This window comes from Accipiter gentilis, chromosome 32, assembly GCF_929443795.1.
Source record: "Accipiter gentilis chromosome 32, bAccGen1.1, whole genome shotgun sequence".
In the NCBI taxonomy this organism is placed as follows: Eukaryota; Metazoa; Chordata; class Aves; order Accipitriformes; family Accipitridae; genus Astur; species Astur gentilis.
Genome location: NC_064911.1, coordinates 10921655 through 10940406, shown reverse-complemented (window position 1 = coordinate 10940406; position 18752 = coordinate 10921655). Strand labels below are relative to the sequence as shown.

General features: G+C 40.0%; 1 protein-coding gene across 1 annotated transcript in view; it reads right to left on the bottom strand.

Moving 5' to 3' along the window:
* MAOB (monoamine oxidase B) overlaps nt 1-18752 on the bottom strand; it is a 54603-nt gene that overhangs the window by 21855 nt on the left and 13996 nt on the right. Inside the window, exons 2-3 of the mRNA XM_049835003.1 lie at nt 12778-12872; nt 11645-11782 (exon numbers count right to left, since the gene is read on the bottom strand). Coding sequence (XP_049690960.1) covers nt 11645-11782; nt 12778-12872 — 233 coding nt within the window. The remainder of the gene's footprint in view (nt 1-11644; nt 11783-12777; nt 12873-18752) is intronic.

Sequence of the window (18752 nt, the reverse complement as noted above, 5' to 3'; positions counted from 1 at the left end):
CAGCATTGCTCAACTGGGATGAAAAATTGGCTATTTTTTACTGAAAAAGAGAAATATATGTTACACTTTTTTTCTCCTAAAGGTTCATGAAAAGACTGAACTGTTAATTGTATTTAGTGGGATTTTTTTCTTTCAAAATCAGACAAACGCAGCTCTGATGAGCTTTACTATACACTAAAATCATAGCTGAGAGACCTTCCTGGAAAAAAATTGTTTCTGCTAACCTAAAAATCCCCAGCCCTACAGAAAATGTAGCATTTACTAATAATGACTTATTCTTCCAATCCAACACCTCTGGCCATAAATTCCAGAGAGCGATAGTGTGGCCAATACAAATGTCCCAATTACATCACTATATATCTAACAGTTAGATTTTCTATATCTGTATCTCTGCTACTGGATATTCAGAAAGTCTAGCTTAATTAAGAGTGGAAGAGAATAGGTAATTTGTAGAGCTATTTTATTTACATGGGATTTCCCTGGCTGACTATATGGATGGCAGCATAACAGCTTTAAAAATTCACAAAGAAATGCTCATTAGCAGTACGTGGTTATTCATTTGTCCACAATGCATTCTGGACACCATAAAACAGATAAATAATAAAGGCCATATTGTGTGCCACAGCTGATTTTTCAAAACTTATATTAAATTATGTATTTAAGTGGGCACTGCATCAGCATGAATGTCAATTTGTAGAAGTACCAACTTTTAATAGATAACTGATGCAATGCCACACCAATCCATCACTAAAAAAATATTTACACTGGCTTCAAAAGAAATACTGCCTCAAGCTTTAATATTTAGAACCACGTAACAATAATAACAACACTGTGTCTTCTTGAGGAGAAGTATCCAAAGACCATTTACACAAAAAAGTGTCGGGCAAGATTTGATTTAGCCTCTTTATTAATAATGCGAAAGAAGGGACAGAGAGCACATTATGCAAATCTGCAGGTGTTTGCAAGCACCAGAAGAGACAGTAAAAGGACACAAAGGGATCCTGAAAGACTCAAAACTTGGTCTGGAAATAACAAAATGAGATATAACCTTGAAAAATGCTGGCTAATAACTTTGATGACTTCCAGTTCAAGGAGAGAGATACTTAGAAAGCAGTAAGGACAAAAAAAAATAAAAATCAAACCTAAGAATAAGAGAAAATTAGTTTACAAAATCCCCAACAGGCTAGAGAAAGTGAAGAAAAAAATGGTTTTCACCTAGACTTTGTACAGACGCAGGACTCTAATGGAATCCTTGTCAGAAACACCAACGTAATGAAAGTTAAGAAGAAACCAAAGTGTGGGAGGAAAGGATTTGATTCTCTGGTACATGGACATATGAAGAAGTAGCTGCAAAACAACTATTTCATTTTGCAGTGCTTTTGAGGAGAGATTAGGGTTTGTAAAATGCCAAAACATCAAATTTTAAAAAGTTTTCAATCATAAGTTTTGTCATAGCCAGAGCAGATCTCCGGTCACTTCATGAGCCAGAGGCACCATGGTTGAAAACCTAGCATTTCCGATTTAAGTATGGACATTATAGCACATCTTCACAAATACTCCAGAAAATGGAGGTTTGTTTTTTTCTTTTTCATTCAGCATGGAGCAAAAGCACATTTCTACAGCTTTTGTGCTCAACCATATGAAAATACGTTAAATTGGAATCAGGAAAACATATCCCTGTAGATAGAGATGAACTCAATGAGTATGTTTCATCAGACACATTTAGTCCCAACATGGACATTTGGGTACTATTATGGAATCTCTTAACATGAAATTAATTTGACCTGGGGCACACCTTCATACTCTGCTGCCAAAGGGCTATGAAAGAAGAGCAAAAGCTCTCAGACTGAGTACCTTCCCATCCCAGCTAGTAACATCTGAACCATGTTGGTAATTACCTTTTAGCCTTTTGGGCACATTAAAATTCCATAACTAACTCCTATGGCAGCAAGAAGTCAGTTTTTACTGTGCCTTCTTCTGAACACTGGAGCCACCCTTCACTAGCACAAACGCCATGTAGGTATTCTAAGGACAGAGCATATCAGTTTGGTTTTAAGTACCGAGCATTTCCCAGATTTAGATTTATGAAACACTGCTATGCTCAAGAAAACCAGGACAGCATCAGAATGGGTTATTCCAATTATTGATTTTGTTCTCAGCTTCCTGCTCTGCCAGAGGCAATCTCAACTGAGTTATCCCCTCTGAGTTAACTCAAGTCTTATGAATTCCCTGTGGTGCTTCCTCATGAGCGCACAGCTAAGAGATACACAAACATATCTTTGTTTTACTATTCTTCTATTTCACTGAATTTGAACTGCAGAAAGGGAAATCTTGGGTATGTCTCTTGTGCAGAAATCTGGGGTGACAAATCAAATAAAGCACAAGAACAACTTCAACCTGGAAAAATAAAAATGACCATCAAAGTTAGGGACTCTCCTGTGAAAGTTCCTTTCAAGACACTACCTAAGGCCTGATCCTTATCTCCTACACGGACAAAACTCCAGGAGCTGTCAATCAGAATTTTGTTTGAGAAGAGATTTCAAGACTAGGCTCTACGTAGAAACAAAAATAGCAGCACCAAAGAAAGACTACACATAGCTCTGAGTAGTTTCCAACAAACTGAAACATTTCAGCTTTACTTCTGATGAATTTGCACTTTTGCAAATACAACAACCTTTTTGATACTTAGGCAAAATTTGCCTATTTCTATCGTACTGCTGGGAATAGCATTCTCCGTACCTCCTGGTGCTGTATAATCTCTAAAGGAAAACAAGACACAGATGAAAAATATGCCCCAGATGCACAAAACATTTCAAGTATTTTTATACCTAAATCAGAGCAGTATAAAACCAGCCATAATAACCACCCCTTCTGATCATTTCACATGATATTTCAACACCAGTACTATAATGCTCAGAAGTATTTCTTACCTTTTTTGTTTTTTTAGGGCTTAATGGTATTTAATACAGGCATATATATGTATATAAACTGTTTCACAGTGCCACTTGAAATGCTTCCAAAAACAGAACACCAGCATCAGCAGTTGGAGGTGTACCTGCTATTGTATGGGTCACTTGCTTCTTTGCTGCTTATGAAGGCTGTTGCTGCAGTATGGGCTAAAGCATACTGAAGAAGCTGAAACTATAGGCAGGAAACTCATGCAACCCAGCTGCCTCAGGAATATACAAACAGGGAAATGAGAAATCCAGCGTTTGTCACAAATATTACAACTCCCAATAGATTTTCTCATCCATCTGTTTCACATCAACTAATATTTGGCTTAGTTACACTGGACCCATGTAATACGAGTAGAAATAGAAATAAACTTTCTGCATACATCAGCTCTGTTTCAGGTCACATAGCTGACATAAGAAGCAGGTTATTACGGGGGAAAAAAACACAGCGTGGCAGCTGAATATCAGTAGCCACTTGAATATCAGGCCCAGCACTTGGGAGGGCATAGGGACCGGATCCCCCACACTTTTTCCTGTGAGGGTGAGAGTGAGTGAATGGTTAGCTGAGAAAGGACACACTCTGCCAGGAAACACCAGTATCTCAATGAACAGTGGTATCTCAGGAGAAAGTCTGCTTTTGCATGCATAAGATAACTTTATGCTCCCCTAAACATTATGTACCCAGGTAGCACCCAAGTGAGATGCAGTATTGTGAATCGAAGCCCCTGGTGCCAATGATCCGTGCATTTTTTTATAGCACGGTATAAACATCTTATAAATATAGTCAGCTTTCATTGGAAGGAATGAGATGGTGTGGTGCATTCTCTGCATCACTGAATGAGCACAGATATTCCCTCAGCTAAATCATCTAAACCTTGGAGTAACTGATGCTAACTTCACCAAGATGTCACTCTGCATGTTAATTCAGTTACGTAGGTTTATAAGCACGCAGTGCCCTCTGCTGATTCACAGCACTGGTATATCACACACACTTTGCTCTCTCAACTAAAATCCTGGTAACGTCATTCATATAAAGCACAGAAACTGTAAGATGCAAAGTTGTGAGAAGGAAAACCAGAAACAGAAAAGCATTAGTTCAGGATGTAACTCAGTATCTGTCCCAGATACTCAGTTTCTCATCTGCTGCCCTGTGGAAAACTATCTTTTTGGTTTCATTTGTGGGGGATGTTTTGGGGGTGGTTTTTTTTTAATCCAAAGCATCTAACAATATGTGTCTTTGGGACTAAGCCTCTTGTGTAATCATAATTCTCAATAAAACATGGCAACTAGTTGGACCAAGCTGAGATAGGTATACAGGCCTACTCAGAAAACTGTTAACAGTGTTGAACTTCAATGAAGTTCCCTTCATTGAGAAACTGTTCAGGAGCTCATATGCTTAGCTGGTTACTATACTGACAGATATCCTAAAGGTAAAAAGATACATAGGTTAGAAAATCCAAATGCAGCACAAGAAAATCGACATAACTAATGGTGCAAAGCTACAATATTAAGACATGCCAAAATATCCCCCAAATATCTTTCAATATCTAATTTGAGATCATCAGCTGTGGATGCCAGTGTTTTGTGAAATTTGGTCAGCAAAAGTAATTCCATTTTAAGTGTAGCATAGCCAGACACGCTGGCTTGAAACATGCATCCTGAAAAAGAAAGGAGCTAATTGAGAACAATTTGTTTCTGCCATATTATAGAAGTAAAGTCCATCTTCACTCTGTCACAACATCAGTCATACAATTGCTGGAATACTTATCTGCACAAAGGCAGAATAAGAAAAACAACACTTAAGTGATTAGAAAGAGTAATTGAGGTTCTGCTCTGAATTTAAAAGTGAATATTTATCAGCTGAGAAAAGAGTTAACTAAGTCTCCTTCCTACTAGAACAGGGTTTTTTTGTTTTCGGACACTAAAAAAACACTTTTACAAAAAGCAGCCAGGTGTCTTATCAAGCACAAAACCTGCCAACAAAGTAGATAAAATCAACAGAAAACTTTTCAGTATTTCTAGAATTAGTCTTAAAAAAAACCTCCTTCCCCTCCCAAAAGCAGATAAATGGGCAAAAATAAATGAAAACACAAGAAAAGAGGAGTTTAATTTGGGAGAAAGCCATCAAATGAGCTCTGCCCACAGATAACATAACCAAGCACACAGGGCACACACACTGTCTCACAACTAAACCACAAAGTACAAAATAACCCTGGGCTCACTAGTTTTGTTTCTGAGATACTCCAGGTTATTAAATTTCTTACCTTAAAAAAAAAAAAAAACAAAAAACAAGAAACTTTACATAAAATTTTACAGACATGTGAAACCCAGTATGCTCAGCCAGCTGTTTCTGTATGAAATACACATTTCTCTGTTTTTCTGTAGACCTCAATCAGCTTCTCAAGGGAAACAAAAATTAGTTCTTACAATCAGATGCAATTGAAGCTTTTCTCCCAGCAGCCTGAATTAAATAAGCTAGGTGGGAGCACAGCTCCTTTTCCTTATCTTCTAGGGAACAGACCCTGGGGTCTGGGAGGGCTAAAGACTGAGGAAGTTTCTTTCCACTCAGATTTAATTAAGAAATGCATACTTTATTTCCAGTTCATTTTTCTTACTACTTTCATCCTCATGCTACCATTAGGTCACAGCTGCCAGTCTTCCAGTCAATCTTCTTGATCAGTAAACATCCCTTGCAAGACCTTGCTTTATAGTCTCCTTTGACAGAGATCACTTTGCAGATTTGCTGTATGTAATCTTGCTTCTTTTAGGCTGCTGTAATACAAATATTATCCTTTTTTTAATTAAAAAAGGCCTAATTACAAACTTCCTTCTTGCAATTACTGCCAGGTGGATGGCACAAAAAAGAAGGAAAGATGCCCCTTTATTTACAGGGCAGGTCCAACAAGACCAAAACAAGACCAGCCTTTTCTATACTCCTGCCAATGCCTGCTCTTCAATTCACAGCGTGGAGGATACCCTTTGTGGGAGTCTGGAAGATGCTTTCACCAACCTCAGCCTATTCAACCCTCAGACTCACTTTTGAGGCTACCAGCGAGTGTGATTAATGACATGGCGTCTTGTGACAGGAATGCCTGTGCCTGCATTGTCATATATAGTAAAGAGTTAAAATAACATAAATCTGCATTCCAGTAATGATATGTGAAACTACCAAGGCCCTGCAGTAATTTAAGCATCTTTGAATTTACTTGGCTTCCTTTTCAAGACACCAGATGCCCAGCTTCTTAAAGATTCAGATGTATTCTTCTGAGTTCCCCAAGTTCTTGCTTACAAACTGACAGCAAAAAGGGGAAAAAACAAAAGATGTGATGCCATTTCGCCTCGCTTAAATTGATGGCAACGGAGACTCTCACAGACTTTTCATTCTCTGACTGCACTCTAATTAAGATACACAAAGAAAAATAAAAGCACTTTTATCTAGTCGTTCAAAAATCCATTTAAGCTGTTACACTATACTACAGACTATGCCAGGAGCAGGAGATACTGCCCTTAGATTTGCAGAGAAGCAGGTCAAAAGCTTAAATAAATCATATTGCTTAGCTTCAGTGCATGTATCACTGATATCACAGAAGAAATACCACCAAATTCTGTAACTTTAGATACAGCAGTCACTTATCCAGCTGCTAATTAAATCCCAGTACAACACGACCATCACATTTTTTATTCATGAACAAGACCACAGCAAACTGCATTTTAATAAGCACAATAGTGCTGAAAATGAATGACACCCAAGAGGGCTGTAAAATTTTTTTCTGCAGATCTATTGTAGATCAGTATGTAACCTAGTAACATTAGTGCAGATTTGTGGTCCTAGTTAAAAGTACTGCATATATAAGACTAAATATTCACCTTCAGTGATGTGCGGCAAACAAGGTTCACATTAGCATTCTCCCCAGAGGTGTTGATTGTATATACGTGTATGAAAGTGGTGCTAAACTTGAAGAGGGCATGACATGCATTCAGACACCTCTAGCCAGTGCTGCTGGCAGATGAATGAGTATGAGGAAATTCCATCCTCTTAACAGGGAACTTAACTGAGGTAATGAGGTATTGGCAAGTCGCTGTCAAGAACGTGACTAGGCAGGGGATGCTTCATGTTTCACCCAGCATTTTAACCTGAAAAACCCCTAGGGAAACAACTAGCAGGACTTATCTCAGTTATAACCACATGAGGAATGTTTCAGGTGCAACAAACACACTGTCAAAATAGCCAGCTACCTAAGCCAGATGTTAGCACTATGCCCAGTCTGCACTGAGACAACACAGACACTGAAAGGAATAAGTGTTACTACCACTTTCTAGCAATGATGCTATAATCTGGGGAAATTCCAGGAAGGATCACGGCATTATCCCGTAGAAAGTTCCAGTGGAAAAAACATCTGGAAAAAAATTACAAGGACCATCAATGGCAGTGGGGGGGGGGGGGTTGTCTACCACAGACAATTGACTGTATTTTGAGAAACAAGCTTTGTTGGTCTAATGTAGCCAGTAAGCAGTCTTGTTGCCAGTCCATGTTACCAGGTTTTCATGCAAGCTCTCCATCAGCAAAAACAGGATCAGAGGATGTTCAGCTGGCACCACAGCAGGACAAAGAGTAGATCATCCTTACTGTATATGAAGGAATCAAGTTCTAAAAAGATTAATTTGGCAAACAAGTCATACAGAGAAATGTTTCTTTACACTGATTTAGGGTAGCAGAGTAAACCAGTTCCACAGTCACCTTACTTAGCAAAGGAACCTGTGTTACATTTGATAACATTAGTAAATTTGTGGTTTAAAATGCAGGAAGCTTGCATGGCTATTGGGACTGCACAAAGGAGAAGTGCAATTTGAATTAATGCAGAAAATATGCTGATGATTAAACCCTCATGATAATTGACATATTTTCAGATTTCAACACTTCTTTCCAGGGTATATGGAAAGATCCTGGACTATATGTACTTTGACTTGTTTTTCTAAGACAAAAGCTGTCGTTTTGGTGAGGAAAATAAACACCACCAGTCAAAAGCTGCAAATCTACCCATCTAAGGTAGGGCCCTGAATCCTCTCTTGGGCAGCTAAGGAAAAGCTACCTTATTTTAAGAAATGTTTTACATCTGCCTATGAGTCCAATGGGAGGACTGTTAGGAGACGATGACTTCTCAGGTAGTTCTGCTTTTGCTTCTTAAATCTGGATTTATGAAGGTAACTTCAGGTATGCTATTGAAAAGCAGTGGTGTTCAGGCAGCAATTTGCCTACCAAATACGACTTGCAGAGCTATACTAATTTGCTCACTAAGGCTGATGTACTGGTATTTACACAAATGAAAAGAACATACTAATCTCCTTTCAAAGACCGTGAAAAAGGCTGCTTAACAAGTGGAGGGAAGGAAAAAAATGTAGGGCAAGAAATATAATTTTGAATTTCTGTGAAGATATCACACACAATATAAGTGAGACCAAAAATATTCTCACAATAGAACCTGACATTAAAAAAGATTAAAGGGGAAAAAACCCACACAACCCAATCAAGTTTGTAATGCCTAATTAGCAGAGACCCACCCAGAGATCAACAAAAAGCATTCTTTTCATTTTGTAGTACAAAGAAGCTGCATATATTACTTGTATTAAAAAGCCTCTAAAATGAATTTAATTAACGATGAAAGGCTTGATTTTGCCTTTGGGTATATGTAAAAACAGCAGCTGATTTTACAAGATGCACTGTGATGCCTGATTGTGTAGTGAAAGAAGAATTAAAACCTTTAGGTTTCATTGCCTCTCTGGGTTCACAGAATTTTGTGGTCTAGAATTTAATTATATTTGACCACAGTCACGAAGCTTGGGTCAGCATGTGAATTCAAATTCACACAGGAGCGACAGACCTGTGTATATTTTGGAATCTGTTTTGTGAGCTATAACTTTAGAGTACCGCTTAGATTTCAGGGAGCACACAAGAGCATTATGCACTTGCAGGGAAAGCATGGGCAAGCCACATGGCTGAAAGTGAGACACCTGTAAACAATGTATTACAGATACATGAAATGCAAAAGGCTGAAGATTATTACACTAATTTGGCCACACAACAATGCATATGTCTACTATATAGTGCTCATGTTCCAATCATTTAACTGTGACTAATTCTTCAACTATGTTAATGCTTTTCCACAGTTGTACACACACAGAAGCAAAAAGGAAATAAAAGATGTAAAATGAATGAAATTAGGAGATTCAAAGGAGGTGTTATATATCTGTGGATTATCTCGTCTTGAAATATATATCGGTGACTCTGGAATATCTCCTCTCTTTACCTCCAGCTTGGCTACCAGGGAGTCCTGGCACACACTTCTTTCCCTCCTCTCTTCAGGACCTCTCCTACAGGCAGCCACATTGGGAGCCTGAGCCTACACACTGTCTGAATCCAACCTGCAGGCTCTTAGCATGCCTTGGGAGCACCTCAGCCAGCAGGTGGGATCTCTCTCCCCTCAGAGACTTTCAACACTTGACTGGGAATGGCCCCAAGCAACAGATCTAACTATGAGGGAGACACTGCTCCAAGGCCACGGTGGAGTAGGAACCTCCAAGGGTTCCTTCCAGGGCAGCTTTTTCAGTGGCTCTGCATGAGGCATAGTGCCAATCTCACACATGCCTGCCAGCGCTCAGAGCAAGCCACTTGCCTGCATCATATTGCCATGGATGATTCATCCCTCTGGCATATACAAGGGCATAACCTGTCATCTATGAGCATCTCTCAGTAGGTCTTAGCACAGGCACGTGAGTGCTGGAGCAAGCCCAGGTCCTCAGCCTTCCTCACAGCTTCCCCAGGATCTGTTTGCACAGATGCAGGCATTAACCAAAGTAGCAAGCACCTCGTATCTGCAGGCTTGGATGGCCTGAATGCCTCCAGAGGCAGAGCGGCTTCCTCCACCTCTGGACCTGTGGATACGAGTCATGCTGCTGTATAGATTCCCTGGACTTGTGTCCTAATGCCTTAGTGTCCAATTCAAGGTCCTTTCTATGACCAAATTACAGACAAAGTCAAGGCATGCCGCTCTCTGCCAGCCTGGGATACATCACTGAATGCCAGCAAGTCCTATCAGTGCTGGGTGGAGAGTAAAGCTGAGCGCCTTGACTCACACCAGCACTCACCATCCTGGGCTAAAAGGTACCCACAGACAACAGTAAAAGGCTATGCACAACCTCTGGCAATTCATGCAATAGAACACTTGTGGTCAAGGGGAAGACAGACTGCCCCTGTCAAGAGCCCAAACTTCTACTTTTGTGCCATTCTCTGTTTTCCTCACTCTAAAACCCTGTTGGAAAAAAAAAAAGGCTGTTTCAACCAGCATAGTCATATCCCCCCCCAAGCTGGTTCCTAGACATCCTAAAAGAAAATGGGGTCTGGCTTACCAAACAAGTAGCCATGCTTGACTGGCTGCTGACAATAAATCAGGCCCACGTCTGCTTCAGTTTTGGCTTCAGTGACTTCTGGCAGCATTTTGGAATGCCCCTGTGCTAGGACAGCAAAGTTGTCCTGAGAGCTGGTCATCCTGACTGGCCATGTCAATTGTCTTCTACCATTAAGGTTTCCTTTCATGGCATGACCTCCTATTGCTATTGAAGAGACTCTGAAGGCTAAATAGTGTAAACAAGCAGAAAATTTAGCTTTGAGGATGATGCCAGAGGCACACAAAACAGAACAGTGTGGATGTAGCCATCAGTTCTACCACAGCAGATGTAATTGTGGACAATCACCATAGCAAATCACTTTGAGAACACACTTCTTTTTAATAACAACTGAATGGAAAAAATATTGGAAACATGACAGAACACCTTTTCTCTGTTGCTGTTCTTAAATCTGTCCATGTTTTCTTTAACCTTTGATCAAACATCAACTACTATCTGACGAATGTTTTGCTAGTCATTGCACAATGGCTTTTCATATGCATATAATGAAACTCAACATTAATTTCCTCAGGACTAACACAGAAAGTTTTCCGTCTGTGGGAGTGCAACACTGCTCTGTATCAGGAAAGGAGAAAGGATGCTCTTTTGGAGAAAGCATAGTACTAATACTGAGAATATGTGGGCTTTTTAACAGCTTTGCCATAGCTGTCCTGTTTCAGATTGTAAACAGATCATTTAGATCTGTCTCCACAAGAACATTTGATTCCCAGGGCCATTTGCAATTACTATTACAATGCCTTTACTACTCTGCATGTTAGTTTCCCCATCAGCAAAACCAGACTTAACCTCTCACATCTGTTTCAGTGAGGATAATAATTGTCACTGGTTTAGGAAGCCCATCCTGAGAAACTTTCAGCCTGATTGAAGGTACTTCTAGGACTTCTGAAAGGGACTTTCAGACACCTTAGGCAGTATGTATGAGAGCTGACCTGTACAGAAGAGTCAACAGTTGTACTGTTCATAAACAATGAAGCCTTTTGAGAGCTTTTAACTAAGAGGTCAGACCTGAATCAAGGCATCAGTTAACAGGATGTATCTACAGTGTACACATGTAGATGTGCATGCATATAGTAATCTGTATGAATTCTTCATTACCAACATACTCATTTTTCTCTGAGAAACTCAGATGGTTAAACAGGTATACTCCACTGTAGCATGGATGGAAAACAATGATAAAGGAGATCACTACAACTTGCTTGTCTAAATCAGCATGCTTGAGAGCATCTTACCTTGACATGGTGTATCAGGTGCTCAACTTCATTCACTTTATACGTCTCTATTCCTAACTCTTTAGATAACCGCAGGAGACGATTTTGTGTTGGCCCCACGTAAGCTCCTCCAAGATCCACATATTTAACTTGCTTATTCTAGTTTATCACACACAACACACAAAAAGGAAAAAAAAAAAAAAAAAAGGATTAAAAAAAGATAAGCCTTTTATAAATAGCACACAAGTTAAAAGAGCAATCCAGAGGAATTCTTTAAATGAAACACTCAGAGAGCATTTTGGCCAAGATTCCTCTCCCCATGGAAAACTTCAGTTCTTTGGTAGGGTTCTCCCGTGGTGATTACCAAGATACGTTATACCAAGATATTCAGATAATGAGTTCATAACCAGCTTAGCTGGCCTGTTGTCACATTACAGCCTTAACAAACACCAGAGGAAAGAGCCTGACAGGCAAAGAGAGGACAGAGTCAGAGATATCCGTGCAGTTCTTGCTCAGTCAGGCATCTCGCCAACGACTAGTTCAAAACAGAGTGTACTAGGAAGTATCACAGGTAAGATTTTCTAATGAGCAGAGTGGGAGGGGGTGTCCCAGGTCAAGGTAAAGCAGAAGGTAGAGGAGTGATGGGAGACATGCTGGTTCTAGTTCCTAGCCACCTCCACCATTACTTTAGTCTCCATCACTCCTCACGGGGCTTGTTAGCTCAAGGATCTTCACGGTATGTTTGGCCTTATTGGTATTTTTTCATAGATATTTCTGCAGTGTCTCTCCCCAGGAAATTATTCTGAAACTTAGCTAATCATGTTCTCCTTCCCAAAGGAAAGGACTGATGACTCCAGAGCCTGCAGATCACATGGAAATATTCTGTCCCCACCATTATGGCAGTCTATCCCTACTCTTCCTGGTACAATATCTGGAAATTTCCCGCCTGTTAGTGCTCTAGAAATTTTCCCTCAAGTAGGTCCTCTAGCAGGAAAGATAAATAAATACATTTATGTACACTATTCATATAGTATATGTATACTATTCATATATATATACATATACCATACTTGTGTATAATTATACATATGCATATACTATAGTATATACTATATGTATGTATATGTAGTATAAATGGGTTTGGAGATAATTACCCTTACAGTGAAAGTTCTTCCACCAACCCTGTCATTGGCTTCCAGCAACACCACATTCAAGCCTGACTCAGTCAGCAGTTTGGCAGCTGAAAGACCTAAAAGATAAAAATGGTTAAAGAATACTTCTGTATATGGACCCCATGGCTTTTGTGACTTGACATGTAAACACTCATAGCTATCTGTCCAAATCCTGAATTTTTCATTAAAACACTTTGCCAGGGGGGCAAGGTGGAATTAGAAAGAAAAACAATAATCATGAAATGACACTGAAGCCACATATTAGAACAGTTTGTGGTCAAATTTTACATGTGCTGAGCACCTTTTGCACCACATGCTCAGCTCTTCTGATGCATAAGGCAGCACTTCTAATGACAGTCAGTCAGCCAGGCAGAGAAATTGGGGAGGACAGCCTTTTGTTTTCTAACATCAGCATGCCATCTTTTATAACCCCAACAAAAAAAGGAAGAGGTGAACTTTTATTACAACTGTCGTAAATTTTAAAAGTTTTCCTGAGGCTTGTTGTACGTGTATGCTTTCCAGCTCGGAATATTCTGAAGTACATTAGCAAAGTTCCCACACAGTCAGGTCACAGATTTCTTCTTCTGAAGAACACAGGGTCTGACTCAGAAGAGACAGAATGTGCGCTTGTGTGTGGCAAAAAGAAGAAAAAATATGAGTAAGTCTATCCAAAAACATCGTTTCTTTTCTCACTGTCATGGTTTAACTGCTGCAGACAACTAAGCACCACGCAGCTGCTCAGTCACTCCTCCCCCTGCCTGGTCGGAGGGGGAGGAGAATTGGGAAAAAAAGTAAAACTCATGGGTTGAGATAAGAACAGTTTAATAATTGAAATAAAATATAATAATAATAATAAAAAGGGAGATAACAAAAAAAAAGAAGAGAGAAATAAAACCCAAGAAAGACAAGTGATACACAATGCAATTGCTCACCACTTGCTGACCAATGCCCAGTCAGTCCTCGAGCAGCAAACCACCCCCCTGCCCAACTCCCCCCAGTTTATATACTGGGCATGATGTCATATGGTATGGAATATCCATTTGGCTAGTTCGGGTCAGCTGTCCTGGCTGTGCTCCCTTCTTGTGCCCCTCCAGCCTTCTTGCTGGCTGGGCATGAGAAGCTGAAAAACCCTTGACTTGGGATACACTCTGCTTAGTAACAACTAAAACATCAGTGTGTTATCAACATTCTTCTCATACTAAATGCAAAACACAGCACTGTACCAGCTACTAGGAAGAAAATTAACTCTATCCCAGCTGAAACCAGGACACTCATCCATTCTCTTCACAAACTTTTATTTCAGTCTTGTAATTCCTGAAGCAGAGACACCAAGGGATGGAACAATGGGAATACATAAGAGAACATCTCATTTTAGTTCTGATGCCATAAATCCTCATAATTGCAGAGGAAAATATTAGTGTCACACCCTGCAGCAAGTGTGCCAAGCCGCTATGGGAATGAAAGGAACTAGAAAGGGTACACAACATGGAAGGAATACAGCCTGCAACCTCTCAACTTCTCAAGACCATCTCTGCCTTTTACTTCAGCACACAAACTGAGATTTGCATAAGCTGAGGTTCTTACTTTGGCCACATGTGAGTGAATTTCTAGTGTGATGACAAGAATTATATTCTAGAGGGTTATGTCATCCTCTTGAACCGATAGGATGTGTTGAATAAAGTTCAGCACAGGCCAAGCTAGAAGCCACACTCATACATCATAATTTAGCTACCTTTTCTGGCTCTCTGCCTTGTCACCATCAGAAGGCAATCAATTTCCTCTCTGTGTTCTAGTACATGTAGTTTTTGAGGAGTCATCATCAAAACAGATTGTTCCAAGCATAAGGCAGCCATGGAAGAAATGGCAAAAGCACTGGCAGGAAAAACAGATGGCCAAAGCTAGCATGGCAGGACTGAATGAAATGATAATGAAGAAAATATAGCAGCCCTGGATAGAGAAAGAATATTAATGAGAGCTACTAAAGGTGCTACAGGACATCCTGGTCATCAACTAGTGGCTTGGGAGTAGGAGAACCAGGTCCTGTTCCTAGCACTGTAGTCAATCTGCTGCACTGTGCTGGTTAAGTCACTTTAAGCTCTTTGTTTTCCCACCTGTAAAAAAAGACAGAATGGTGTAGACCTATCTATCTGAAGTATTTGACATTTTCTGAAGAAAAGCAGCAGACATTTCCATTAAAAGATCGTACTGTCCTGCTTTTATATCTAGCTTCATGGGCCTATTTATCTTGGATTTCCACATGTTAGTGAGAAAACCAGTAATGACACTGATAAAGGTCTTTCCATAGTTCCTTATTGAGGAAATTATATTGAAAAAAACAGCTGGCTGGATCAGCATCCTTGACTACACTCACAAATATTTGAAGATACCAAGGAAGAACAAAATACAGAAAACAGTGACGGTATGCAAACCCGGACCACTCCTTCAAACAACTTGTAAAAAGAGATTGGCTCCTGAAGGAAAAATAGGCAACAAAACTCCTAAATAAATATACCTTACCAGTTAAAGAAAAAAAAAGAAAAAAGTTGCTCCTCAAAAAAGACAGTTGGGAGAGGATCAATAGTAGTTAATAATTTAAAGAATGAATACATAATCTGAAGGCTGTTGTCACTGCAGGTTTCTGTTGGCTTATCATGCTAACAGGTATTGACTAATCAATTAATAATATTCAGTTACCAACACTTATTAAGGAATATGACTTTTGACTTTCTTTATTAAAATCTAATGAATAAACATTTCAGTACAGCTGGGAACGAAGGCAGTTTATTCCCAAGAGCTGAACAGACAGAGAAGCTTGTGAAAGGATAGCTCTCTAGACTCAACTGAACTGCAGCTGATTTGTGGTGGTCAGCTCAGATACCACCTCCTTGTTTCCTTATGCACCTTTCATCCACCCTATCGCACCTACCGACTATTTACTCCCTACTGTTTATTTTGGGGCAGGTGCCCCAGGAGGGTCAGATGGCACAGTGAAGGGCAAGACTGGGTCTCATAGCACACACAGTACTGGATAAGGCAAGACTGCTGTCACAGATACCACACTACAGTGCAATATTGACAGTTGAGAACATTGCTATTTTTGCTATCTCACACATTCAGAATCATGGTACTGCCACATCACCCCCCACCGATTACCTGGAGCTGGACCCAAGACCCCAAATGGGCTCTCGGACTGTTAATGTAACAGCAAGAAGACTGGATGCTGTGGAGGGACAGCTCCCAACCAAAGTGATACAAGGACAGACAAGGGGCCAGGAAGAGCAACAAAAACATATTAAAATGGAAATGAATACTAGCACATGAATACTGGGGCAAGAGGTTGAGGTTTGCTTTTCAGAAACTAAAAATTGCTGCAGGAAACTCCTACAAACCACTCTTCTGGGCAAGAGTCAGAGTGGCCTCTCTGTGCTTAATACAAACAGAGCATGCATGAAGCATGTGAAGCAAAGCCTGGAAAAATCTTATCATACATGATGCAAGATCTCCTCTTGAGAAGTTTAACCCTTCACAAGTTTCAAGGTAAGCCTCTGGCTCTCTTGCACATCACTAACAAAAGGCAAATCTTTAATATTGCCCCCACTCCTCACAAGTGAGGCAATCAGCCACATTCAAATGTAAAGCTCATCCAAAAATGTGACTGATGATGTTACTACTCCCATTTCATTCACAATGTTTTGTCACCCAGTGGTACCTTCCCCTCCTCCCCAGAAGCATTTCAACAGCATCAGATCTGAATTGCAACATAAGGGCTCAGCCACTTTTGCCACCACTTTGCAGAGGACAGTAATTGGGTTCAGTTTCTATTGCAGGTCAGCTTTTTTCAAGGGACAACTGAGAGCCGTATCTATATGGCAGAACACATACAGTTAAGCCGCCTCACCTGCAGTTCTGCTCAGAGAATTGACAGGCAGGCAATTAATGCAAACAACAAAGAAGCAAAGATGATAGGTCTTATTTGAAGCCCCAGACTGAAAATACCATTGTGCTTAGAGGATGTTTAACTGGGCAAGCCTTCATCCGTTACCATAGCAACCCGCTACCCAACTGCAGCCACTCAGAGATACTGGTGAGAGATTGCCTCCCCCAGAATTTTATAATGCAAGTTCAAGCCATGAAAATCGTTTCTCCATCATACAGCACTCTGCATTCAGACAGATCTTACTCAAATATAATCATGACAATAATTATTTCATCGTCAGGTCCAACTTATTTCTTTCCCATTTGATATCTCTGTACCTACTAAACATCTTAAATTGCACCATTTGATTAAACAGCTTTATTATAATCTCACTTCCCAACATTAACAGCTTTCTTTTAATTAAGAGGACAACTAATTCAGGTTGTTTGGGGTTTTTTTTTGGGGGGGGGGGGGGTTAGAGAAAATCTTAAATTTCTGTGCTAGGGCAGAATCCAAACTCGCATTTGGATTGACAAATGTGACAAGAGTCACATTTTTCATCTGACCCCCATGTATTATGCACTACAATGAAGCCCTACAATCAAACACATCTGGCTATCTAAAAACCATTTTAAAGTAAATTTTTAAAAAACTGATTGAAATTTTGTAACACTGGTCTGATTCTGCCTGGAATCAGCAAATTTACTGAAATATCCTTTTAACCTTAGCATTTCCACAAAAATTTCACCAGAAAGGACATGATTGGAAGTTGGACCTTTGATATGTCTCTAAATAATACTTGTGTCTTCTTCCATTTAGGTTTGGTTTTGGTCTTTTTTTTCCATAGGGTACTTCTGTCATTCTCTGGATGGCTAGACAACCAATACACAACAGCAAGCCCATGAGCAAGATTGTATTTCTCACTCACACTACACCCAATTCCCTCGCAGTGTACAAGGGACAGGGCAGGTAATTTGGAGGGGGATGGATTATAAAGCTGTAAATAAAGTTTATTTCTGAAGGCATTCCTGCAGTTCTTGATGTACTTTCTCTATTATTCACTACTTTACAATGTTCCCCCACATTTATTATCTCTCTTCTAAGAACAAAAATAAATAATCTCTTCTCTTATATATGTAATGATAAAAATCATCTAAAAATTCTGAATTTTAATTCATGTAGGGAGCAAAGAAAGGAGCTTCTAAGCCACTGGCATTCATTTAATAGCTTCAAAGATGGCTGTCAAAAAATTGTTTACTTTATAACCTTAACAATGTCTCTCTCCAACTAAAATTGTAAGCTGAGCAGGAAGAAAGGCTGCCATCATACTTGTGCTGTACTTACTTGCAGGTCTTACTGCAGAACTTGCATGTCTCACACCTGGAATTCCTCAGAATCATGAGATTTGCTAATATTTCTCCTTCCTCCTCTTTATTTATTTATTTAGACACCAAAGATATGTTTACAAAGTACTGCCCAGGGGAGTTTTAATATTTGTAACAGATGCCAGACACTTGGGCTCTGCATATAAACATGGGCTGTACACATAGATTAGAAACATCCAACACTTAAAACAGGCAAGGAGCTGATTTCTGCCTTTGTTGTGCCTCCACAACTTGGATATACATGCTGAACAAGCTCTACACTGGCTCGGTTAACTGCTGAGAGCGTCCCCCTTGACATCATGTGTTTGAGCAGGGGCTAACACCTGGTTTTCCCAGCGTATTTGCAGGTGCAGCAGCTGCACTGCAAGTCATCCTCCAGGCAGCCAGCTGAAAGCTCAAGCCTGCCTGCATGAGAAGTGGCTGCCATAACATACCTTGTAAATAAAGCCCAAACTGATGCGTTTCTTGAGGATTTTTTCCTTGCTCTCAACCTGTTCAGCCACATCTAAATTGCTGTCTGCAGAGATGTCAGGTAACACATGCTCCTTTACCCAGAGCCAGTGGGCAGAGCAGCCTGCAGCACCGGAGTCTGAGCCTGAGCACCTCGATGGGGTCCAGAGCAGTAAACAAGCACAGCATGAGGATCTGTCACAAAA